At 39.7% G+C, this 26,345-nt stretch overlaps 1 protein-coding gene across 2 annotated transcripts; it reads right to left on the reverse strand.

Annotated features, from left to right (window-relative positions):
* Window positions 1-731: 731 nt before the first annotated feature.
* Window positions 732-25,442, reverse strand: Terb2 (telomere repeat binding bouquet formation protein 2). 2 transcript variants are annotated; one of them, XM_087911252.1, is made up of 8 exons: window positions 25,367-25,442; window positions 25,167-25,248; window positions 23,730-23,869; window positions 19,937-19,998; window positions 17,788-17,861; window positions 13,741-13,829; window positions 6,045-6,193; window positions 732-871 (listed from the first exon to the last, which is right to left on the reverse strand). In XM_087911252.1, exons 1-7 carry the CDS (start codon window positions 25,428-25,430, stop codon window positions 6,048-6,050), a joined length of 657 nt encoding a protein of 218 aa, XP_087767378.1. In that variant the 5' UTR covers window positions 25,431-25,442; the 3' UTR covers window positions 732-871; window positions 6,045-6,047. The 2 variants fall into 2 exon arrangements, with proteins under 2 accessions (XP_087767378.1, XP_085553405.2); XM_085697279.2 differs by lacking the exon at window positions 732-871 and having other exon boundaries at window positions 5,030-6,193.
* Window positions 25,443-26,345: the final 903 nt, after the last annotated feature.

Genomic DNA, 26,345 nt, shown 5'->3' on the forward strand with positions numbered 1-26,345 from the left:
TCCAACTACAGTCTGCATGTATAGTCTGTGCACCACATCTGTGCCTGGTACTTAGGACACCAGAAGAAGGTGTCAGATCCCCTGGAACAGAAGGTACAAACAACCATAAGCTGTCTTGTGGACGCTGGTAGTCAAACACGGGTTCTCTGGAAGAACAGCCAGCATTCTTAACCACTGAGCCATCTCTCCAGTCCCTAGAAGTACAATCCTTAATACTAAAATATGCAGGCATCTTAGTTGGGTTTACTATCATTGTAAAGACCATGACTAAAAGCAGCTTGGAAAGGGAAGGGTTTATTTGGTTTACATATCTAGCATCACACACAGTCCATTGAGGAAAACTAAGGCAGGGACTCAGATCAGGGAGGAGCTGGTGCATAGGCCATGAGGAGTGCTGCTTTCTGGCTTGTTTCTCATGGCTTGCTCAACCTTTCTTTCTTTCTTCCTTTCTTCCTTCCTTCCTTTCTTTCTTTCTTTCTTTCTTCCTCTCTTTCTTTCTGTTTTTTATCTTTCTTCACTTTTTTTTAAAAAAAAAGAAAACAATCTTTTTTCATTTTACATACCAATCCCAGTTCCCGCTCCCTTCCCTCCTCCCATTTCCTCCACCTGTCCCCCTATCTCACCCCCATCCACTCCTGAGACCACCAGCCTAGGGAAGCCACCATTCACAATGGCTGGGTCCTCCCACATCAATCACAAAGTAAGAAAATGCCTGATGAACTCACCTGCAGCCCCATCTTGTGGAAGAATTTTCTCAGTTGAGACTCCCTTCTCCAGGATGACTAGAGCTTATTTCAAGTTGGCATAAAACCAGTCAGCACAGCAGGCTTTCCAGTTGCTATTTTCTTTATTGGTTTCTGACTTAATTGCCCTGAGGTCAGAACATAATTTGAACAACTTAAATTCTTTGAAATGTGTTGGTTTCTGATGCAACTTACAAATTATAGTACATTATACATCCCAAAGACGGTCCTATTTCCCCAGCCACATGCCCCTCTGCGATGTGATCCTGCACTTAACAGAGTAAGAGGAAACAGCTGGCCTGGTGGTTCTCTCATTCTGCCGGGAAAATGACCACCATGGAAGAAGCGTGACTACCCTGAAACTAAAGATTCAACATAGGTGAAAGGACTCTGGAGGTGACAGATCTTCAGGGGAGAAAAGGGCCAAGGAATGTCACAGTGCCAAGACAGATGACTAAAGAAGCCATCTTAAATCTAGGCCAAGTATGCCTTAGAATGACTCCAATTATTGACTCTTTCTGACCAAAGCTACATAAGAGACAGTAAAAATCATCTGAGTCTAGGCAAGCCAAAGAAGCTTAAAAAACAGTAATAGATTGCTAGTTTAAGCTCCACATCTTAACAGCGATTTTTGTTGGTTTATTGTTGTTGGTTATTGGTTTGAAAAATCTCACGTATCCAAGGCTAGCCTTGATGACTTTGAAACATGGTCTCAGGGAGCCCAGAATGGCCTCAGACTTGTTCTCTAGGTTGACCTTGAATACCTGATCTCCCCTGGTTTGCTTGCCTTCACTTCTAGAATGCTGGGATTACAGGTGTGTGTCACCATGCCCAGTTTATGAAGTCTGTGGCTTACTGCATGCTAGACTAGCCCTCTTCTTAAGCCCTCGACTGAGCTTAATCTCAGACCAAGGGTAATTTGTGACACCTCAATGATTATGCAGAATGTTATTGATTTACGGAAGCGTTCCTGGCGTGGCTGCCGAAGCAGCTCAGTGATTAAGGTGCAGCACTGCTCTTGCAGAGGACCCAAACTCAGCACCCATCTCAGGTGTCACAACCACCCGCAATCCCAGCTCCAGGTGGCCTGGCACCCTCTTCTAGACACACACAAATACATACACACACAGTTTAAATTTTGAAAAGATTTCTCTTATAAATGTCCCATGCATATTTAAAATAATTATCAACTGTAATTATTAATGTTCTGTTATGTCAAGTACGTCAAATTCATTAGCTTGTGTATTTAAGTTTATATTCTTGATTACTTGGTTGTCTTCAGAAATTACTGACAGAGAGGTTTTAAAAATCTTTCACGGTGATTCTTTGACTACTCTCCTTTTAGTCACCACACCCACAACCCTGCTGAAGACTGAGGGCCTCTCACTGGCTAGGCAAGCATCCTACCACTGAGACTACACCCTAAATCCCTAGGTCTATAATTTCTTTCATTCTGTTTCCTATTCTTTTACTGTCAATATTTATTGTTTACTTATGTATCTAAGCTAACATATAAAGTATTGAGTTTCATTATGGAATTTTCATACATATATATCTTATTCACCTCTCTAACCAACTACTTTCTCTCACCCCATCTGGTCCCTTTGCTGGTCCCTACCGCCCCCAGCTTGTTACCCTTCCTGTTTTCCACATGTATTCCACTACAAAACCTACCTACCTACCTATCTACCTATCTATCTATCTATCTATCTATCTATCTATCTATCTATCTATCTAATTGCTCCTCCATCTCTAAGATCTCTTCTTTCCCTTATAGTCCTCTATATTATGAACACACACACACACACACACACACGAAAATTCAAACCCAGGGTTTGTATATGAGAGAAACATGCAGTATTTGAGTCTGGTTTATTTCACTTTAATGATCTCTAGTTGTATCCATTTCCTGAAAATGTCATAGTTTCCTTTTTATTTATGTCTGAATATGTACCACACTTTATCTTTTTGACAGGTAATGAGCATCTAGGATGATTCTACTTGTTAGTGCAACAATAAACATGAATGTGTGCTGTGGGACAATAGTTTTACCCTGTAAAGATTTGTTTCTTCTACTTGTTTAATAAAATGCTGACTGGCCAGGAACCAGGCAGGAAGTATAGGTGAGGCAAGAACAGGAGAATTCTGGGAAGAGAGTGCGTCTGCAGTCGACAGAGAACCACCCAGACACAGAGGAAGCAAGATGAGAATTCCTCACCAAAAGAGGTACCAAGCTACGCAGCTAACTCAGACAAGATTTTTGGGCAACTTATAACAATACGTTATAAGTGTTAATAAGAAGCCTGAGCTAATAGGCCAACCAGTTTATGATTAATGTAGACCTCTGTGTGTTTCTTTGGGATGGGATCAGGCAGGACAGGAAACCTCTGTCAACAAATGTGTGAAGCTTGAGAGGTGGCATAAGCTCAGATCTGAGCACCTATGTCAGGAGGCTCAAACCTGACTGTAACTTCAGCTTCAGGAGATCCAAAACCCTCTTCTGGACTGTGACGGTATCTGCATAGACTAGACACACACACACACACACACACACACACACACACACACACACACACACACACACACACTTGTTCCTTTAGTTTAATAAAAACAAACTGTTGGCAAAACAAATGGCAACAGAAAGACCTGAAATACAAGTACTTCTATGGTACACTGACTTAAAGTCCTTTAGCTAAAACCCAAGAGTGGTACAGCTGGGTCATAGTTCTTTTTTCAAATTTTTAAAGAACCCCCATGTTGATTGCTCCATTGGCTACACTAGTTCATTTCAGCACCAGGACAAGCAGAGTTGAAGCAGCAGGGACAGCTGGGTGACTCCGTGGAATCTCACATGGTAAAGAGGATGAGGAGGGCGACCATCCAACAGAAGAGCCCCACAGCTCCTGGCACGGCAAACCCCAGATGGTATAGAAAAGTTGCTGCTCCACAGATGGGTTCCTGGCATAGCCAATATAAAGTGCCAAATCCTGCCAAATACTATTTCAGTGCAGGTCCCTGCCCTCCTCACACCAACTGTTGTGGTGGCCCCAGTACTAATAAACCTGGCTGCTATATCAGTGTTTTGGGATACAACTCTGGTCTGGAATTCCCATCTGGCCATTTGGAGAGGGCAGCTGCTGCAGGTAAGCTGTTAGATGGGGCCTCTGGTCGTCTCAGGAGGGAAGCAGACACACGCCTGATCAGAACTGGAGAAGCGAGTAGCCTTGGGCTCATCATCTTTTCCATCTACCAGCTTTAGCCCTTGGTCTCTGTGGATTAATTTTGTCTGGTAAAACCTTGGTCTGATCATTCCTCCTAAAGGAACAGAAATGCTTACTTTGTGCCTCTGTCTGATGAAAGAATATAACTTCTTTTATTTTATACAAATCTACAGCTAAGAGACTAGAATTTTAAAGTATTGGAATTGTTGAAAACTATGGGGACTTTAAAGTTGGACTGTATACATTTTATGTTTAAACATGGTCATGAGACTGTGTGGACAAGGAATGGAGGGTATGGCTTAAAGGTGCTGTTTGGGTGTCTCACTGACAGGGGATAGAGCTGTGAGTGTTACCTGTCAACCTGACAGGATCCAGAATCACCTGGGAGTATTTCATCCCAGCAACATAAGAAGAAACTAAGACATTTGTCATTTTATTTCTTCATATTTCCAAGTCCTGCAAAACTTATGGTGTCAACTGATTTTATTGTTCCTGGAAGCATTCCAAGGACATATTATTATATTTGCATTATCTATCTAAAATATAATAATCTTATTTGGGAAACAAATGTTGGAGATTTTTATTTACTGTGTACATGTTGGATAAACGCTGAATACTCTTACAATAATCCAATGTAAATAACTTAGTGTAAACTTACGTAACACTCTTAATAATTAATTTTCAGTCTACAGATAGTGTTAGATTCTATGTAAAACCTAATCAATAGAATGTGACTAAGATAAAGTGTTCAGGAAGAGGTAATATTTAATGTTTCAGGAAAAGATAATTAATAGGTTTATTTTTTTCATTTACAAGTTCAGAAGGGCTTAACTAAAGACACAAAAACAAATAAGGAAAAACTACCAAACAGACAAAATACAATTCTTAAATGTGGAGGCTGAGTTAGAATTTTATGCTATTAAATTTGAGTTGTAAAGAAAGGGTAGAACTAAGGCTCACATGCATCCAAATAGTATGCATAAAAAAGAAAAAGGATACATTTTCTTTAGATAATTCTATAGCTGCTATATGTTCCAGAAGGACAAACAGGTCTAACAAGATATCTTCAAAAGTAATCCCATTTATGTCTTCAGAAAGTAATAAGCCACCAAACTCTGCATAAGAAGTGTTTCTGTATTCATGTGGTGCTGAAACTGAACCCAGGACCTTGTACAAGCATGGCAAGTGCTGTACCACCAAGCTTTGTAACTGGCCTTTCCTAACCTTTTGTTCTGAGACAGGGTCTTCCTAAGTTGCCCAGGCTGGCTTGAGCTTTCTCTTCTCCTGCTCCAGCCATCCAAGCAGCTGGGACTACAGGTTAGCATCACCAAGTACAGCAAAACTGCCTTCTTGAGGTTGCCACATCTCTAGATTCATTTAAAAGGCAGAAAAATCAAGTCCAGTGGCACACACCTACAGCTTCAGCTTATTTATAATGCTGAGGCAGGAGCATTACTGAGGCCCAGAATTAGAGGCCAGCCTGGGTAACACAATGAGACCTTGTCTCAAAAAGGGTATAGAATATTAACACAGAGGTTCCAGCATAATCATAGAAGAAAACAGTATAAATACGAGGCCAGAAAATCAGGAAAATCACATCCCAGCTAGAGCTGGGCCTCATTTAGTCACTCCAACAGGATAGATACCCTCTCAAGTTTTCATTTCCCTATAAGGCACAGTATTAGGCTCATGTTCTACTATGGGGACCATAAGGCACCTGACTCACTATGTTCAGAAACAAACGTTTACAGTTCAAGTATAGCATCCTAACTTTGTCAGTCAAAATAACACGATCAGATTCATAAAGGTTAGCATTTCAGTACTGAACCTAGAAAAAATACAATGCAATACTAAAGTCAAAATCAAAAGCTCATTTGACAGAGATCTTCTAAGTATATGTTTGGATGACAATAATTCCATAATAATTGTGCACTCTCAATTTGTGAATATGTCAAAAGGGAGAACCAAAATGATTCTCAGTTTTCTCAGGACACATGTTGAGAAAGAAAATAATTCTTTTTCCATTCTCATTTAAATTATAAGCATGTCATAATATCTTATAAAAAATAAATATAAGTACAATTTAACTTAGTTTCCTCCTTAATTTGTTTTTTATAGCAGACATGTTAATTTCATTTTGAACATGATATGCCAAATATCCTGAGCTTCCTGGAACGAAGTCATGTAATTCTCCAAGGAATTTCTCCAAGGCATCAATTGATATATAACCTATAAAAATAAGAAGAAATAGATACATTTGAAATTCTACCATGCTATTTTATTTTCAGTATCTTTGATTTATTAGTTAAAATTTTTATAGAATTTTTTTTAAAGAAAAAGAAAAATAATGCTGGCGAGAAGATTCTCAAAGGATGACCTTAAGCATCTGCTCTTCCTGCTCCCCCAACCCAGGGCTAAGACTGCAGACCCATCCACCGCACTCCGTTATGTAGGACTGGAGACCAAAACCAGAGCTCTGTACATGCCAGGCAAGCTCTCTACAGCTAAGCTATAGCCCCAGCCCTTAACACTGTTTTCCTTTACACCTTAGTTTACAAACTAATGAGTTTTATTATGACCTTTTCACTAAAACACACTGCACTTTGCTCATATTTGTCTCCTCTCTTCTGACCATCTCCCCTTCTCACTGTCCTAGTTTTGTTTGTTTGTCTTTTTGAGACGGGGTTCACACTTTAACCTAGGTTAGACTGGAACTCACTTGTAGATGAGGCTGGCCTTGAGCTTTCAGCAATCCTCTGCTTCCACCACCTAAATTCTCATACTATTGGTAAACCAACACACTTAACTTTTCCTTCCACTTCTGAAAAGCACAGATACTTGATAAGCAACTTCGATTACTGAGAGTGCAATGTCCGTACTGGGGCTGGAACATTAAAGTACGGAAACTAGAATGACTGGGAATAACTGGCCTAGATTGTAATCACTGAAAACGGTCTCTCCAGCTACACAACAGCACAGACAGCACATCTGCTCTACAGAGCAGACATTTCCAAGCACTGTAAGACTGGGATAAAGTTCTCTAGTGAAAATTAGTAGTAAAGCCAGTTCTGCTGTCAATCAATACAAGATATGGCTGTAATGTTGATGTAATTAATAATCTGAAATAGATATGAATGTCAAAATAAAACCCTGCCTAACTGCAGAGATATTAAGATCTTAATATTCAACAATCTTAAGCGGTAACTTGATAACAATTGTTTATCATTTGAATGATTATATTTTACACGTAATATAAATGTTTGTGGTTTATACTAATACTAAAAGCAAACATTCTAAAAATTCTAGAAGATCCCAAGTATGACTGAATTTAAAAGTACCATAAAAAACAATAGAGTTTACACATATAGCTTGATGGTTTTAGTGATAAAGTCAATTCATAGTTTAAAATTGTGAATCCAGCCATTGGGTATCTATTTCCTTAGCTCTTTTTGAACATCACTGAGACATCCCATGCATATCCATGACCTCTGCCTGGTGAATAAGCACTTGTGTAACCAGTGGAGAAAATGCTTATTGCACAGACACTATGTGAGGTTTCTAAATGCTTACTGCACACATATGTAGAAGGCACCAAGGTCTTGGACTCACAGAAAAGTACTAAGAGAAGCAGGACGGTTAATCACATATGGGTGTCTCCTCAATGGAGGAGATAAAACTGCATTCCACCCAGAAAGCTAAAAGTGGAAGTTGGTAACAACTTGGTGACCCCTTTGCTATCTGAAGAGACAGACCTCACCCTAATTTCCCAGAATGATTATCCCAGACTCTTTCTTCCCTAAACTATTACCCATCCTTAGGGGAGATGTTACATGTATTTCTTTTTTTTTTTTGCATGTTATGCTTTTTAATATCTCTTAGATATCATATCATTAAAACACACTCCCTTTTACTCACAATCAATGATAACAATAATAATCTCTATGGTTTAAGTGTCTCCTGGAGAGTCCTGAAGAACAACTTAGGAAATGATTTCTGATATTTAGTACTGTGGCTCTTATTAAGTACTCTTTGACTCTTGGAGAGGACACCAACAGCTCAGATGAGGAAAATTAGTGTGTGTGTGTGTGTGTGTGTGTGTGTGTGTGTGTGTGTAATAACATCATAGTTTTTCATTTGGGTTTTTGGTAAATAATTAATAGTATGCATGCTTATTCCTTTTACAGTCATCCTATTTATTATAGTTCTTCTTTTCACCCTTCTGTATTTGCCTCTATATCAGATTCCTTATATCCTGAAATTCTTCATTGACCACCTCCCATTTTTTGTGTGTAAATCAATTCAAGATTTATAATTAATACATATCTGAGTATGTATAAACATGTATGTTTATATTAATATATGCACAAATATATCTACAAATATTTAGTTTCAACCAGAGGCAAGGGCTGGAAAATATGCCCTAGACACAGAATGGCATATGTCATGTGAAAATACTCATTTTTTGTTTATTTATTTAATTATTTCAATTCTACTGCATGGACTGGCTTTGTGGGAGCCTAGTCTGTTTGGATGTTCACATTCCTAGACCTGGATGGAGTGGGGAGGACCTTGAACTTCCCACAGGGCAGGTAACCCTGACTGTTCTTAGGACTGGGGAGGGAAGGTGAGGGGGAGTGGGGGGAGCGGGAGGGAAATGGGAGGAGGGGAGGAGGTGGAAATTTTTAACACATGTATTTCTTGTACTGCTGACCTCTATGCTATCAGTCAGAGACCACATTAGCTATAGAACCCACTCTGAAGGTCACAGGTACTTTGTAAAAGAGTTGCTATGTAATCATACATTAATTTTATTGTGCACCTGGAATTGGAATTATGGGAATTATTGTTGCCTGGAGATTCTTTTTCATATTCTATTGTTTTTAAATGTGCCTAAAATAAAGTGCCAGGTATTAGACTTCCCTAAGTCTGATTCACGTTGATGAAGTCAATCTGCACAGAGTTTTCATTTTTATCTCTATGCAGTTTGCTCCCCTGCCTGTATACTTGCAGGAACCTCCTTACACATACACTATGCAAGATTTCTAAACACATTGGGAAAGAAATACAAAATTAAGTTGCACATGCCTTTAATCCCAGCACTTGGGAGGTAAAGGCAGGCAGATCTCTGTCAAGGCTAGCCTGGTCTACAGAGCAAGTTCCAAGACAGGCTTCAAAGCTACACAGACAAACTTTGTCTCGAAAAACAAACAAACAAAAAAAAAACAAAAAGAAAAGAAAAGAAAGAAAAAAGAGAAATACAAAATTAATTAGCAAACACATTGCTATAAGAATAAGTGTGTTATTTATTCATCCAGTTTTTGGTAACTCTTCCCCAAAGGTGTAACCTAGAATTTCTCTCCCCTGGCAGGTCATAGGAACTGTTACCCCTCTTTTCTGTCTTAGAGCTGGTCATTGTGAACAGAAGTTCCCCGGAAAGAAAAAGCACCCTCTGCAAGGCTGGATAACGGGTCAGCCTCCTGACTAGATACTCCTCTCCCACCTGTGTCTACCCTAGGTCCAAGGCTGGATAGCGGGTCAGCCTCCTGACTAGATACTCCTCTCCCACCTGTGTCTAACCGAGCATCCGTGTGACTAGCAGGTAAAACCTTCCGGAATATATTACTTAGCAGACCTAGAGCTTCCACTAAGCTCTAAAACTAAGAACATCACAGGCAGCCTAAGGCCTATGACAGAGATTCCCTGCCTGGCTGTAACCACCCACCTACGTGGAGTTTTTAGCAATGAATTTCTAAAGTATCTTCATTTATGATTCATTTCATCAAACTGTTAACACAGGGACATGGGATTTGTAGTGACCTGAGTCTGTGTTTCTAGACTGTGGTCACTTAAGAGTTTCTAGAAAATATCTCATCTCATTTGAGGTGAGACATGTTTTTCTGTATTGTCATCATAAATTGTCTAACCTACCCTTATCTAATTGATGGTAGATCGTAAGACTCTTCATTATGGAAGATCCTGCCCATACCCTAGAAGGAAGAAGGCTACAAAGAGACCAAGAACACAGAGAGGCCAGTCCAGCTTTTGGGATTACATCATACCCTTTCTGTCTCATCACATCTCAACACGGCTCATCTCAACTGGCAGGGACCTGGCATTCATCAGAATCAACTATCATCAATCACTCTCTTATTGATCACAAGTTTTTCTCCACATTTTAACTTCATTTTCCTTTTCTGGGGCAAACTGTGTTTCTTTAGTGGTAGAAATATGGTCACTTGGGATAGCTTTTAGTTGAATGAGTTGGTTGCCTGCTTAGCATGCATTAGGCTCTAGGTATGACTCCCACTAATCACCCCTTACCTCACCATACTCCTCTCCTGTGTGTGTGTGTGTGTGTGTGTGTGAGAGAGAGAGAGAGAACACGTGTGATCACCTGAATAATGAGTTAACCTGTTACACCATGTTAAAAATTAGAAAAAAAAATACTATGGTCAGCCCACTGCACATCAGGAATTCAGTCCCAAAGCAACTCTTGGGGCTATGACAAAGCAAGCTTATATTTTAGGTAATGCCTGTTTCTGGGCAGGGGAGATGGCTCAGTGAGTAAAGTCACTTGATGCCAAGCCTGATGATTTGAGTCCAGTTACTGGGACCAACCCCTCAAGGTTGTCCTCTGGTCTCTGCATGTAGACTGTGGCACAAGAGCACATACACATACATCATAGGCCAGCATGTGCATATATACAATAGCAATAGGTAAATTTTAAATAGAAAATAAAAACTTAATGAAATGGTTACCATGCTAGAGCATAGAATTTGGGGAAATCTGAATCTTTGTTCCTGAATCATGGTCACTCATATGCAGCTACAAATAAATAATTTTTTATCCTCTGTGGGGTGAGAGCTGTTTTTTATGTTGACACCAATCTCTAAGAAGGCCTTGAATGAGTGATTCCCCATATCTTAGTATTCACAAACTTTTGTAAATCCTGACTACTTTCTGTGGAATACTCCTTTCCACTGTGTTATTGGTTTAATAAAGAAGTTGGCTGGCCAATAGCTGAATAGGTAGAGGTGAGGTGGGACTGGCAGATAGAAAGAGTGCAGAGAAGAGGAGTCATCTCAGGAGTCACGGGGAGAGGCAGAGAAAACAGAGGAACTTGCTGTACTGAGAAAAGGTACTGAGCCATGTGGCACACCACAGATAAGAAATGTGGGTTAATTTAAAATGTAAGAGTTAGTTAGTAACAAGTCTGAGCGATTGGGCAAGCATCTTATAATTAATAAGTCTCTGTGCGGTTATTTGGGAACTGTCTGGTAGGAAAAAAGTCTGCTTACAACTTCCTACCTGTGCTGGTCTATATGTTGGCATGTCACTTCTGAAAATAAGGACTGACATTTGTCTTGGACATTCTCTTATTACTGTTGGACCTTTTATTCTGAAACAAGCTATGATGTTTTGAATAGATTTTATGAAAACATCCATTCAGGGAGCTGGAGAGATGGTGCAATGGTTAAGAGTACTGGGTACTCTTGTAGAGGACCCAGGTTTGATTCCCAGCACCCATATGGTGACTTACAACTGTGTATAGCTCTAGTTTAAGGGCATCTGATGCCCTCCTCTAATCTCTTGAGATACCAAGTACACAGGTATACATGCAGACAAAAAAAAACCCCATATGCATAAAAAAGTCCATGTAATATAAAGTATTTGGCCAAAACTCAGGAAGGACCTAAAGTCTGGCAACTACCACTCATGAGGAAGCTTTGATGTGGACTTTCCACTCTCAGTGTGCCTCAGAATGGCTGTAACTTTGGTGACGATTTCACTGAAAATTTATGGAGCTCTGAAATAAGTCATCAGTTAATACACTCTGGGACTCCGCCCCCCCCAAAACTATAAATAACAAACATTAACTATTCAGGTTTTGTTTTTATTTTCTCAAATGTATGCCAACCTGATCTCAAACTTGCTGGTTGGAGCTGAGGATAACCTTGAGTTTTTATCCTCTGCAGTACAGGAATTACAGTGTAACACCATATACAGTTTCCATGGTGTGAACACTGTACTAACTGAGCTGCAGGCCCAGGCCTCTGGGTTTGTTTGTTTTTGAAGATAGAGTCTCAACTCCTTAGTCAAAAGGATCTGTAACTCACTACGTAGCCTAGTTACAGATTTCTAGTACTTTTCTTGTTCAGCCCTCAAATGCTTGTATTTTTAAAAACTATCACCCATGCCAGATACACGGCCATTGTTTTAAACTGTTAATTTCTGAAATGATTTGCTACATACCAATAGATATGTAAACAGAAAAGATTTTGAGTTCTCAATTTAATTATTAGACTCCCTTTGCTTTGAATTGTTTGCCAATAAGGTATTTAAATTGTCATCAAACTGAGGAGATAATAAAAAACCAATTTTAAAAAACAGTATTTTGGTAGTCACTTGGCAAAGTCTGGGATATTTTTGGGTGTCACAGTTGTGGGGAAGAAGTTATATGGTGGGCATCTAGTGGCAGACATCTTAAAACCATGCCCAAGGCGGATGCAGTGCCAGCAGTGCCCAAACTGAGAAGCCCTGTTCTAACACAAAGTTCCAACTTGTGTTTTCTATGACTAAAGACCTCAATTAACTCTATTTTCAGAAACTTAACAGTCACTGCCCATTTTCTGGGGGGACAGTCAAACAGCAACAATGTTACTAGAGTTGTTAGATTCAGAACCCGGACTCTGGCAGCCCTAACAGGCCAGGCTGGGTCACTGCCCTCAATAGGCCAACTGAAGAGACTCAATGGTGTAATGTGGGCTTAATGAAGAGTTTCACATTTGGGCTTCAAGGGAGGCAGTACACTGAGGTACACTATCCTTTAGGATAAGAGATTCATTAAATGCAACAATAAAATGTTAAAAATCCAGCTGATAGTTGGGCCACAATACTTTGCAGGAGCCACCTACTTCCAGATAGCAGATGACAGACTCCCTGGTGCGAGGCTCTCTCACCCGGGAAGGTGAGCTGACGACCCGTTTCCCTGTCTCATGTCTGGAAAGCAGAGAACAGCTAGCTGCAGGTGTCTACGGAAACTCCCCCATCCTTAGAAAGTATAAAAAGAAACCCCACTTCTGCGATGTAGGTTCTGATCCCTCTATTTCTGCCAAGTAGTTTGTGTCTGCTGCTGGGGCCTGAACTGCTCCCAGAGCCCTCACCATGCTGCTGTCTGTACGTGACAGTAACTTTTCTGATAAATTCCAGTCTCCAGTAATCCATTTCAGCATATCTCTCGAACCAGCCTCAATGTGAAACCGTTCATTAGAAGAATTATTAACACCATAAACATACAGACAGACAGTAGAATGGTGGGGCCTTTGAGCAGAGCTCAATCCTCCAAGGCAGAATGGAGGTTGCTTCTTATAGGTCTCAGAGGAAAGAGGAGATTTCATGCTATGTGACAAGTTAGTCCACAGAAAAAGCTCGGCTGTCTCTGGCTCCACAGTAAAGCCTGATCCTAGTCGTGTGAGAGGCCCTGAGTTCAACCTCCAGCACTACAAAAACAAAAACAAAAGAGCTGATCCCTGAATGTCAGAAATAAACTGCAACTGTCTCATGCAAGCAAGAGCAAGCATCCCTCCTGTCTAGGGACCTGTCTTGGCACAGAAAATATGAAGCCCATGCTTGGTCCATTCTGCAAGTTAATGTTTTAGAAGATGAACGGCACCCTCCTATCACCACGGTAAAAGAAAAGGCTCTGCTTGGTAACAGCTGTGTTCTCCCTTGTTTCTTCCCTAGCTGGGTTGCTCTAATTTTCACCATAGGTTACCTGTTACCATGTTGTTCACCGGATAACTCTGAAGAGGGAAGTACATCTGCTTTTCTACAACTGGAGTGCTTGTAAAATGACTCTCTGCACTACAAAAAATGGAACATACAGAAAGTCACATTTATGTTTGATTTTTTAATTTATATTACAAATGAAGATTCATTCCAGACAATGTATATAGTAATTTAACACTTCTTTAATCAGATTTTACTTTTACTTGGTGAAAATGTTAATTGTAAGCTTTCTTTTGTGATACTAAGAAAGACCAGGGCCCATATACCTACCTTTGGTTTTCTTAGTTACTTCACAAATCAAACAATTTTTGAATAGAGGCCTTGGTCATCTCAATAGCCCCCAAAGCACAGTAATAATTTATAATTATATAACAAAGGGCTGGGATTATATCTCAGTGGTAGGGCTGTTTCCTAGCATGCATGAGACTGGGTTCAATCCCTAGCACTGTCAAAAATGTAAAGTAATTTATTATATACATCATAATCAATCATATATGTATACACATGTGAAATCTTACATATGCCAAAAGAAAAGCACAGTAGACTCTATAAATAGTCACAGTCTTTTGTTATTCAGTATTTAAATTATCCATACTTCAGCATAACAAAAAGAAATGAGGTTAGGGAGACCATGAAATACAATGAGATTTTTAAGATTTTTATTTAACTTAAATAAATAAGATTTACCTTAGATCATGGGCCTGCCTATTTAAGACTAGATGGCAGCTTAGAAGAAATCAGTCCATGCCTCCTCTATAGTCTGTCCTCTGAGGCAAAGAATTGATAAACTCTGTATTATAACACAAGCCTATCTGCATAGTCCTGGCTGTCCTGGAACTCACTCTGTAGGCCAGGCTGATGTTGAACTCACAGAGATCTGCCTGTCTCTGCCTCCCAAGTGCTGGGATTAGAGGCGTGTGTCAGAACTGAATGTAATAGGCACCCATAAGCTCATAGGGAGAGGCACTATTAGAAAGTGTTGCTTTGTTGGAGTGGGTATGGCCTTGTTGGAGGAATTGTGCTACTGTGGGGACAGGCTTTGAGATTTCCTATGTGCAGGATACCGGAGATTTCCTATGTGCAGGATACCGGCCAGTTGACTTCCTATTGTCTGAAAGTCAAGATGCAGCCAACACCATGTCTGCCTGCACACCACCATGCTCCCTACCATAATGATAATGGACTGAACCTCTGAAACTATAAGCAAGCTCCCTCAATTAGATGTTTTCCTTCTAAGAGTTGCCATGACCATGGTATCTCTTAACAGTAATGAAAACCCTAACTAAGACAGCCCAGCATGACTTGCCTGGTCCCCTTTGTTGTATCAAATAAGATGGAGCCATGCAGCAAACAACTCTAAAGCCTACATGTAAAGAAACTGGCTCTGAGCTCTGAACAGGATACCTACCCCTTCAAGTAAAAGATTTCTGACTTTTTCTCTCTCAGTCTTTTGCTCATCCCACCCTGTCCCATGTTGTCAGGAATATCCACCTCTTACTTGAAGCTCCTCCCAGGTTTAAGATTCTGTTATGTAATCTCTGATAAATGCTCTCCCACCTCAGGTCGCCACCATGCTGCCTCTGGTGTGATATACTGTCTCTCATAATGCTTTACTATCTCAAGCCGATCATGCCCCATCACAATTGTGAGGCTCTCCCTCCTAATAAAGCTCACTGGTGCAGGGCAATTTCTGGTCTACTCCTTTCCTGGGTTTATGACTTTGGTTTCTAACAGTTTAATCCTAACACTAAATTATAACATCAAATAAGGTTTTCAATCTTAGGGGAAAGTGTTGATAGAAACATGCAAAGTCAAAGGACGTCAAGATGACCTCAGTTCTTTACAAATTGTGTCTTATTGTAAAAGAAAAGAGACAGATACTACTGAGTGGTAGAATTATTTCTGACTTAAACTTCCTTTATTTCCTATATGTCTTATTTTCACAAATTAAATGGATTTATACTTTTTTTTTAATTTTGGCATTTTTGAAATAGGGTCTCATAAAGCCCAGGTTAGCCTCAAACTAGCTATGTAGCTGAGGATAACCTTGAACCTCTAATCCTGTCCTCACCTTCAGGGTGCTGTGACTACAGGCACACGTCAGTACATCGGGCTTATGCAGTGCTAGGGATCACACCCAGAGCAGGCACATCCATGTACACTAGATAACTACTCTAACAACTGAGTTGCATCCCCAGCCTATTACATTTATTTTAAAATAAAACAACAACAAAAAGTTAAAATGTACATGACTTTAAAATGTGAGGAATATTTGGAGAAAGAAAAATAGCATACTGGTTAAAAGTTTAAACTTCACATGATTTCCAATTCAGCCGTTCTTTCTGAATAAACCTGGAAAAATACTTAGCTGTTCAGATCTGTCTCCTCAGCTATAAAATGGATGGACTGACTGCGCATCTGAGTTGTGAGAGTCAAGTGAAGCATTGTCAACTGCTTGTCTCACAAGTATTATCAAATGTTAAATAGCATATCATTTAGTACTGATTGCTATCACTTAGTAAGCAATGCTTCATACATGTACTTCAGGGTATATTCTATTTATGTTCATATTCCACCATCTGGTGATTCCACACAAAAAAGACTCTACAGATGTAGTCGAGTTCTCCAGCATAACATGATAGGGTTGCTGAACACATGAACTCACAGTGGCTATGACAACATGCATAGGATTATACAAGATCAAGTCAGCCAAAATTCCAGCATGGAATTTTGTGACCAGGGCAGCCAGGGCTACACAAAAACAGGAAGGAGCTCATGAAGCCCCAACCCTAGCTGAGAAGTTGTTGGCTACAAGAGGGAGAATCAGTTTTCTTCTGGGATGCAGCCCCAGGAAGGCTGCCCATGCTCCATTAAATGGTCCAGTACCCATGCACATAGAGGCAGCACTAAGGAGATCCAGTGGGTTTTTAAAGCAAGAGAGAAGCACCAGGTACGGTGGTGTACATCTCTAATCTCAGCACTCAGGAGACAGAGGCAGATAGATCTCTGTGAGTTTGAAGACAACCTGGTCTAAAGAGTGAGTTCCAGAACAGCCACAATTACAATACATGAAATTGAGGGAGTTAGGGGAGTTAAGGAGTTAAGGAGAGGGTGTAGGGATGTATGTGATCAAAATTCATTATATGCATTATAAAATTCCCACTAAAAAAGGAAAATAGAAAAATAAAAGGCAAATTGGGCAGTAGTGGTGCACATCTTTAATTCCAGCACTTGGAAAGCAGAGACAGGCGGATCTCTGTGAGTACAAGGCCAGCCTGGTCTACAGAGTGACCAGGGCAGCCAAGGCTACACAAAAACAGTGAAACACGTCTTGAAAAATACACAAAGAAAAAAGGCAGAAATCTAGGGTATATTCACATAATTGGTCTTTTTTAAAAATGTACAGTCTTCCTAAGTACCCGTAGCCCAGATTAGTCTGGCACTCACCTTAACCCCTATAGTGCCAAGAGTATACCTCTTGTAATGTATGCAGGCATATGTGTGCAAGTATTGGTGTACACATACATGTATGTACACATGACCATGTATGTGGGAGGCCAGAAGTTTATGTTAGGTGACGTCATCAATAGTTCATCACCTTATTTTGTTATGTATTTATTTATTTGTTTTTGTTTTACGTGCATGAGTGTCTTGCCTGTATGTGCACCAAATGCATGTCTGGTGCTCTCAGAGGTCAGAAGAGAGTGCTGGATCCCCTGGAACCAGAGTAACTGATGGTCATGAGCCACCATGTGGGTGGGTGCTGGAATTAAGCCCAGATACTCTGGAAGAGCAACAAGTGCTCTTAACCACTGAACTATCTCTCAAGCTTCACTTTTACTCTTTTTAATAAAAGTTCATATGACTTTGGACAAATTAATCTTTCTAATCTTAGATCTCTTTCTCTAAAATGAGAATGGTGATGATGATAATATCAATCTCAGAGGAACTGTGAAACTAAAATAAATATACAATCAAGCTCAAAGATTTCTACGTTCAATTTGAGTAGCAATGAAGCATATTAACTCAATACCTTTCAGAGAGTTCTTTTTTGTGTCCTGTTGTTGGCTCACTGCTTTTCCTTTTATTTGATGTTATTCTGCCATGCTGTAAACAGTAAAATAAATCACATCTTTAAAATTTAGCACACAAATTATCTAATCATTAATTTTAAAATTAAATTAAATATAATCAAAGGCTATTTAAATTTATTTTTTTTTAGTTCAGTCATTGTAACCTGGCAGGGAAGCTTACAAAATTTTGTATATATATTCATATAATCATGCTTTTAGAAGAGTATTAAGAAGGAAAACCAGAATTTTAAATTCTAGTTATAGTTATAGCAGGTAACTGAACTTGGTTTGAAGGAAGAGGAATACAAGAAGGAAGGAAGGAAGGAAGGAAGGAAGGAAGGAAGGAAGGAAGGAAGGAAGGAGAAAATCAAACATTATAGAATTAAGACTTTCTTAAAATTCTTGACTTAAGGATTCTCCTTCTTGCAAATCAAAAAAGAAAAAGCTGAACAAATTGCTCCCTCTTTAAAGTGATCGTGATGGAGATATGTTCACTTCTGAAGTTGTAACAAAACTAAAAGTATATTAAGCTTTTCCAAAACATTTGTAGAAATGACTCAGATGTTTATACCTAATGTATTGTTAGAAATTCTGTATTTAGATCATAAATCTTCCCTAAGCAATAATAATGTTCCAAATTACTTTCCAGATTTATCCTTGTTATTTTCATTTGATAACATAACTTTCTACATATAGATTATGTGATTATAGTATTACAATTAGCTGATATTCAACACTGATAAGTACTTTGAAGGAATTGACAAGATCCTTTATCAAATAATGTCTAGCCAATAATCAATAAAAGTATGTTATATTAATATTTTTATTTATCTGTCTGTCTGTGTGTCTGTGTAAATGTATGCCACATCCAAGCAAGTGCTCACAGAGGCCAGCAGAGCTTATCATAGGCCCTGGAGCTAGAGTTCCAGGCAGGTGCTGGGGTTCACTGGTGAACTGAATTCTGATCCTCTGGGAGCAGGAACCGCCCGTCACCTGAGCCAGCCCTCCAGCCTTATACTAACTTTTTAACAGAAATGACATTAGATTAGGTTGAGGCTAAGAAAACTTGGTTTCATTGTGCTAATATGTGGTTACATGTACTAAAACAGATTTTTTTAAATCTTCTGTTTATGTCAGCATTTTTATTTATAAAACCAAATGATCTTTAAGTTCCTTTTAAGTCCCATAGTACTGGTATACTGAATAATTTGACAAATAATTTTTAAAAATCATGATCACTTGTGTAGAAACATTGACAAATCAGAGATTAGATATTTTCAGAATTTATCATCTCCAAACCAAAGATCCTGAAGAGGCTATGATTTCCAAATGATGACACTATGAACTAACTGATGCCTTTTTATATAATGTGTGATTATCTATTATTGTCTTCTTTTCATGCTGAAATTATCTATATTTGGCTACTGCATAAAGATTTTGAGGTAAAAAACAGACAAATTTGAATAGAATGACAAAAACTAACAAGCAATATTGCATATATTTATTAAGGAACAGTACTCGAAACAAACAACAAGTGATACTGCACAAGAATTCACCAGAATCTCCACCAGCAAATACCATGTACCTATTGTTACTCTATATTCCTGACTAAAGAAACCAAAGTTTCTTGTTTATTTTTCCAGTACTAGAAACTAAAGCGAAGGCCTCATATGCCAAGGAGGTAGTCTACTACAGTGTTCTAACCCAACTCTCAAGTTTCTGTTCTTCTTTTTCTATTTTATTTTTTGACAGATTTACTTTTTGACAGGTATTTTTAAACTTCTAATCCTCCTGCCTCTACTTCCCAAATGTTTGCATTACAAGCATTTGCCACCATGTCTGTTTTTTATGCTGGGCTGAGGACTGAATCCAGGGTTTCTTGGATGTTAAGCCTGCACCTGAGTTTCTTATAAGAATGGTTTCATTTATACAAAACACTTCAGCGTTACCACTGTGTTATGTAAAAACTATGTCAAATCAGATAGTAGTCAATAAAAGCATACTCTTTAAATTTCTTAATTTGGATCATTGATGCATATGTCACAAATTATACTGCCTTCACATTTTTGAAACTGTACATCCCAACCAAGTATTTTAATTCCCTCTTACCTTTTGTATTGGAAAATTTTCATCTTGTTCCCAAATAAAACTACCAATTTTTCTTCGTATTTCTGTAGTAAGAAAAACAAGTCCAATATTTCTTAAAGTAATTTCTGGATTTTGTATAATATTTGAAACTTGTAGGTTATGTTTATTCTACTTGAGTAAAAATAACCTTTTTTGATTCTACTTGAATCAAAATAACCAGATTCCTGCTGAAAATCCTAGGAATAGACAGGCAGTAGTGCCACAGGCCTTTAATCCCAGCACTCTGGAGGCAGAGGCAGGCAGATCTCTGTGAGTTTGAGGCCAGCCTGGTCTACAAAGAGAGTTCCAGGACAGGCTCCAAAAGCTACACAGAGAAACCCTGTCAAAAAGAAAATAATTTGCAAACCACTTTCCAGCTGATTTCAGTATATTATGATAATCATTGTGGTAGACTTTTTTCTTGGGATGTGATATGCATGTGTGTTTGTTGTGTACGTATGTATGTGGTTGCACACACATGAACACGATTCTGTATACCTATATATAACATGCAGAGGCCAGAGGACAGAATTGAGTTTTTCCCTCTGCCTTATTGCCTTCAGATAGGGTCTTTCACTGAACTAGAAGCTGGTTCAGCTAGACTGGCTGGCCAGCAAGCTCCTGGGATCTCTCTGTCCCCATCCCCCAATTGCTGGTGTTAAAGGCACTCATGACCATGTCTATACGTGTGGATGTTAGGAATTCAAATTCAGGTCCTTATGCTGGGCAAATTCTCGTACTCACCAAGTCATTTCCCTGCCCTTACTTTTTCTACTAGCATATATTACTTCATTAGATATGTGTCTCCATTATGCCAAATATTAATAAGACAACTGTCACAATAAAATGCCTAAAGTTGTTGAGTGTGTAGAGTTGAGGTTCTCAAGAATAAATTTATTTTTCTAAAAAGTAGATAAACAATGTCTAGTAAATAGGAATTCTATAAAATTAAGTATATCTGGTGACTTTTATCATCTTAATAATCTCAAAATTCTCTACAACAACCCACTAGGAGACAAAAAGGGTCTAATTACACCAGACTTTTGCTGACCAATATGGTAGCAATGGTAAATGTATGTTGAGTCATATTGAGGTATGGTGTAAGTGTAAAATAAGCACTGAATGTTTAATATTTGGTATCAGAAAGAATACAAAATATTTTAAAATTTCATGTTGATTATTGAAATGATAATCTTTTCAATATTAGGTTAAATAAAAAATATTTTAAGATTAATTTTGCCTATATCTTTTTAATATGACTACTAAACCTTTTAAATTCATAGCTCACAGTGGCATCTTACACATATATCTACTGCTCTAACTAAGGTACATACAATATCCTAATTTGAATGAGAATGGCCCCCACAGACTTATGTTTGAATGTTTGGTCCCCAGATGGAGGAGCTGTTTGAATCCTCATTGGAAAAAGTATGTTACTGGTGAAACTGTTGAGGAAGGATCTTCATTGGAAAAGCATGTTACTGGCAATGGATCTGAGGCTTCAAGGGACTGTGCAATTTCTGGTGGTCTCTAATTCCTGTTTGTGGATCCAGATGTGAGCTCTCAGCTGCTGCCTGCTGTCATGCTCCCCACTATGATGGTCATGGACTCCTTTGGAACTGTAAGTCCCAAATAAACGCTTCCTTCGATAAACTGCCTTGGTCATGGTGTTTTATCACAGTCTGGAAAAGTGACTAAGACAGTAGTATACCTTTTTTTTTCTCTTTTTTTTATTAATATTTTTATGGTGTATTTAACTTTATTTTATGTGCATTGGTGTGAAAGTGTCAGATCCCCTGCAACTGGATCTTCAGACAGTTGTGAGCTGCCATGTGGGTGCTGGGAATTGAACCAGGGTCCTCTGGAAGAGCAGTCAGTGCTCTTAACCACTGAGCCATCTCTCCAGCCATACCTTTTTTTTTAAGAAGTATGTTTTCATTTCAAACCTTTTTTAAAGATTTAAAATATGTTAGTAGAAGAGGCTAAACTCAAAGGTAAAACAGAAGTTATAATTTAAAATAAGGTTAATAAATTGGATATTCATTCTATAATACAAGCTCCTTGAAGGTAGATTTTTGGCACATGTAGTTTTTAAAGATGAGGCCAGGCAGGGCTACATAGCAAAAACTTGTCTCAGAATTTTTGAAAAGTTGCTGGACACGATGGTACATATCTATAATCTTGGCACTCAGGAGGCTGAGGTAGGAGAATGGTCATGAATTTGAAACTAGCCTGGCTTACAAAATTAGTACCAGTTCAGTCAGAGTGACATAACAGAGCCACTCTCAAGAACAAAAAAGAGAGAGAGGAAGGGAGGAAGGGCAAGAGAGATGCAGATAAAGTTATTTTAACAAATCTACTTTACCATAAATCATTAGTTTATTTTCATAACCTCTTAGACTCAATTTAGTGTTATAACTAGGTTGTGCTGAACACTAGTTACAAGAAACCAATCTTTGCGGTTTCTAAGGATTCTTCTAGGAAAATAACAACGTTTCTGGTTTGCTCTGCTTTGTTTTTTAACATTTTCCTCTCAGGAAATCTGTAAACAGCTTCAGCCTGTCTTTCTAGAAATGGACACAGAACTATGAGATAAACAAAATCTTCACTGGAACTGACCGACTAGGGGATGGAGAGACGGCTCAGAGGTTAGCAACACTGTGTGTCCTTCCAGAAAACCCTAACTCCAATTCCTGGGGATCTGCTGCCCTCTTCTGGCCATCACCGGTACCAGGCACTACTGTGGTGCACCGACAGATATGTAGGCAAAACAACCACACACAAAATAAAGAAATTTAAACAAGAAGTGGGTAATTATTGAAAGACCTACAAAAATGAGATGTGTGAGGTTAGGTAGACAACCTGAGTTAAGCTTTGGGCAGACATGCTAAGAACATGCTCCAAGCAGGGAAAACTGAAAGCACCAATCTCAAAGGCAGCTCACTTACTTTTCCTTCTCACATCATATGGTTTTTGAGATAATGTGAAAGTACATAGTAATAATAAAATTAATTTACTATTATAAAAAATATTCAAGAAAAAAATTAGAATGAAGAGATTCAACACTAGCAAACAACACATTTATTAAATACTCACCACATGTCATATACTTTAACCTATTACCTTATTTTATCCTCAGAATCACTTGGAAGAAGTCAATGGATGTTAGATCACAAAACTGCTGGGCATGATGGTGTACATCTTTAGTCCCAGCACTTGGAGGGCAGGGGCAGGTGGATCTGTGTGAGTTTGAGGCCTGCCTGGCTTATCTAGTGAGTTCTAGGCCAACCAGGACTACACAGTAAGACCCTGCTTCAAAATAAATAAACACAAAAAACTTCTTAAAAGCAAATTAAGTATTGAATCCTAGCTGGTGAGCACTTGACTTTGGGGGCAATACCTGACTCTGCCCTATTCACCACTGAATTCAAGCACCTGGGGTGTGACCTGGCAAACAAAGAGACCTTAATGTGTGAATGAAGAAAGTCAGAATACTCCCTCAAGGTAACTTATCCCAAGTCCATATTTGTTCCACCATTACTAAATGATTCAAACATTGCTAAGGGTATAATGGTTCACACCTACAATCCCAGGACTCAGGAGACTGGGTGGGTTACAGAGTGAGACATTGTCAAAAAAGATCAAACAAACAAAAAGCTAAAAGACAAACCACAAAATTTCCAATTGGGAACAGAGATTGGTAAAATTAATTTTGGTTATCTTAATAGGGATTGGCTGGATTTGGCAAACAGATGGGTTTATGATCTTTGCTAACCTTTTTGCAGACATGCAGGAGGAAGAACAAAATGGCCTAAGGCCACTGAGTTTTTCCTTTCAGTATTAGCTACCGCAGAGAGATAGTAGGCATGAAAAACTGTAGCATTATCTTCTATGTACTCGGTGCTGTGATATAGTCTAGAAGAAAGGAGATCTTCTAGGTTATGAAATAGACAGGAATGCGTTCCCCCTTTCAAAAGAAAACCAAATGACTGCTAGGATCCTGCTAACATTAAAGAATACATTTACAATGGTCTTTGTTTCCTGGCAAAAATGAATAAATTTCAGGTTCATTACTTAGTTTGAGGACCTAAGTGTAAGTAAATCTCAGCTTTAGAATTTACAAAAGACCACCCAAAACAGTAATTAGCCATCAACAGTGGACTGCGAGCTAGCAGCCCAATGAGTTTATTATACTATACTATCCTATACTATCCTATACTATACTGTACTGTACTATACTCCCCTCCCCTCCTCTCCCCTCCCCTCCCCTCTCCTATCCTATACTATACTGAGCTATTATAAGAAATCGGTTAATTCTGAGGTAGAGTGGCTATGCAGTTTGAGAAAGCGTCCCATGCAGAAGAAATCTTTTCTAGGCCTGAGAAGAAAGACATTAGAAAAACTGACATATATCAAGGAGCAATAATGACATTTAAGGTTGACTAGACTACAAAAGGCATGGAAAATTAAAGAGGTTTTTTTTTAGCTCATCTAAATCCAGGGCAGGCCAGGAGCAGGCAGGCCAGGAGCAGGTCTCCTGTAAACACTCGACAGCAATCATGAAAGGAGATGGCAGAGCACACGAAGGCAGAGTACTCTCTTAGGAAGCTCCCGGGGCAGTTCTGGCAAGGGGTAAGTCCAGTGCCTGTAAAAGTGGCAATGAGGAAGTCCGGTTAAGGTTACTGGAGTCTGTTTCATGGTGTTAGCGCCAATTCACTCCTGGTAACAGAAGTTGGTTAAGACGCCAGAAAGCCCAGTCTGTTGACACATGCCTGAAATCCCGACACTTAGTATGCCAAAATAGAAAAAGCATGAGTTTCAAGGCTAGCCTGGGCTACAGAGAAAATACATACACACACACACACACACACACACACACACACACACACACACACACACAAAGATGGGAAGATTTTTGGCTTGAAGAATTCAGGATGTACTCCGGTGTTGAGGCGATATCTGGCTGACAAGAATAGAGTAGGGACCTACAAGTTTCCAGGTGACAGCAGGACACTCAAAACCAGGATTTCCCTTAGAGACCGGAGGGACAGGTAGAAGAGGCCAGGGCGGAAGGAAGGAAAGGAGAATGGTATCCCTCGCACTGAGGGCTGCAAACTTGCTGTTCCCCAGTGCTGGTAACAGGACTGCTACTCCCCTTCGCGGCTCTAGGCACACGATGACAGGAAAGGCTCTAGTGGGTGGCCCTGGGTACCTCAGCGTGTCTGGATGCGAGGCATCACAGCTGAACAGGAAGTCGGCGGCCTGGACATCGCTGATTGCCCCGCCTTCGTCCACTGTGGAGGCAAGAGCACGTGTGAGCGCGGAGCAGGGCAAGCGCCCCCAACCCGGATGGGGGAGGAGGGCTTCCGGGGACACACTGGCGCCCACGCCCCGCCCCGCCCATCTTCCTACCCCAGAACTGCCTCAAGTCCTGACTGACGCTGCGGCAGAACCAACCACGCTGCCCCTGGAACATGGCGCCGCCTGCCTCCGGGGCTCCCGGGCGGGGCCTAGAGCTGAGACCGCTGATTGGTCCAAAACCAAGCTTGATGATTGGTTCCCAAAAGGAAAGGGCGGGAAAGGTCGCAGGAAGCGGGCAAAGAGACGCCAACTACTGTAATGGAGAGATTAGCCACGGAGAACGACGTTCCCTAGACCTGGTGGGTTTTAAACACTAAGGTATGTGTGTCTGTGTGTGGGTGTGTCTCTGTGTGACTGGCTGCCTGGCTCTGTGTCTGTTTTGTGTGTGTCTGTCTGTGTGTGTGTCTGTCTGTCTGTCTGTCTGTCTGTCTATGTGTCTCAGGACATTTTTCAGGAGTTGGTTCTTTACTTCCACTGTGTGGGTTCCAGGGTTTGAACTTGGGTGGTCACGCTTGGTGGCAAGGGCTTCCTATCAGCAGAGCCATCTTACCACTCCCGTGTATCATATTATTTGTTGTTTTCAGACAGTCTCTTACTAGCTAAGCTGGTCTTGAACTTCAACTGAATATGGCCTTGAATTTCTGGTTCTCCAGCCTCCGCCTTCAGAGGGTTGTGATCACAGGCCTATGTCACCATGTCTAGTTTACATATTCTTGAGGGTAGAACTCAGTGAAAGGGACCCTAAGTCAGTACAGAACACACTCAGATACGAAATTTTAAGCCTATAGGGCCAGGCTATGACATTCCTCTTAAACTGAGTGCCACAGGACTTTTGAGATGTTATTTCTTATTTATTGCTCTGTTCAAATTAGTCTCAGATTTCGGTAGAACATTTTTAAAGTGGGTTATTTTATTATTTTTTGTTTGTTTTTTGGATGAGTCCCCATATGATTTACAGGCTAGCCTCAGACTTGTGAATCTATGCTTAACCCCGACATGTGAAGATTTACTTAGGGCTTAGCTGCATTAA

Source organism: Myodes glareolus, chromosome 10 (assembly GCF_982192425.1).
Source record: "Myodes glareolus chromosome 10, mMyoGla1.1, whole genome shotgun sequence".
In the NCBI taxonomy this organism is placed as follows: domain Eukaryota; kingdom Metazoa; phylum Chordata; class Mammalia; order Rodentia; family Cricetidae; genus Myodes; species Myodes glareolus.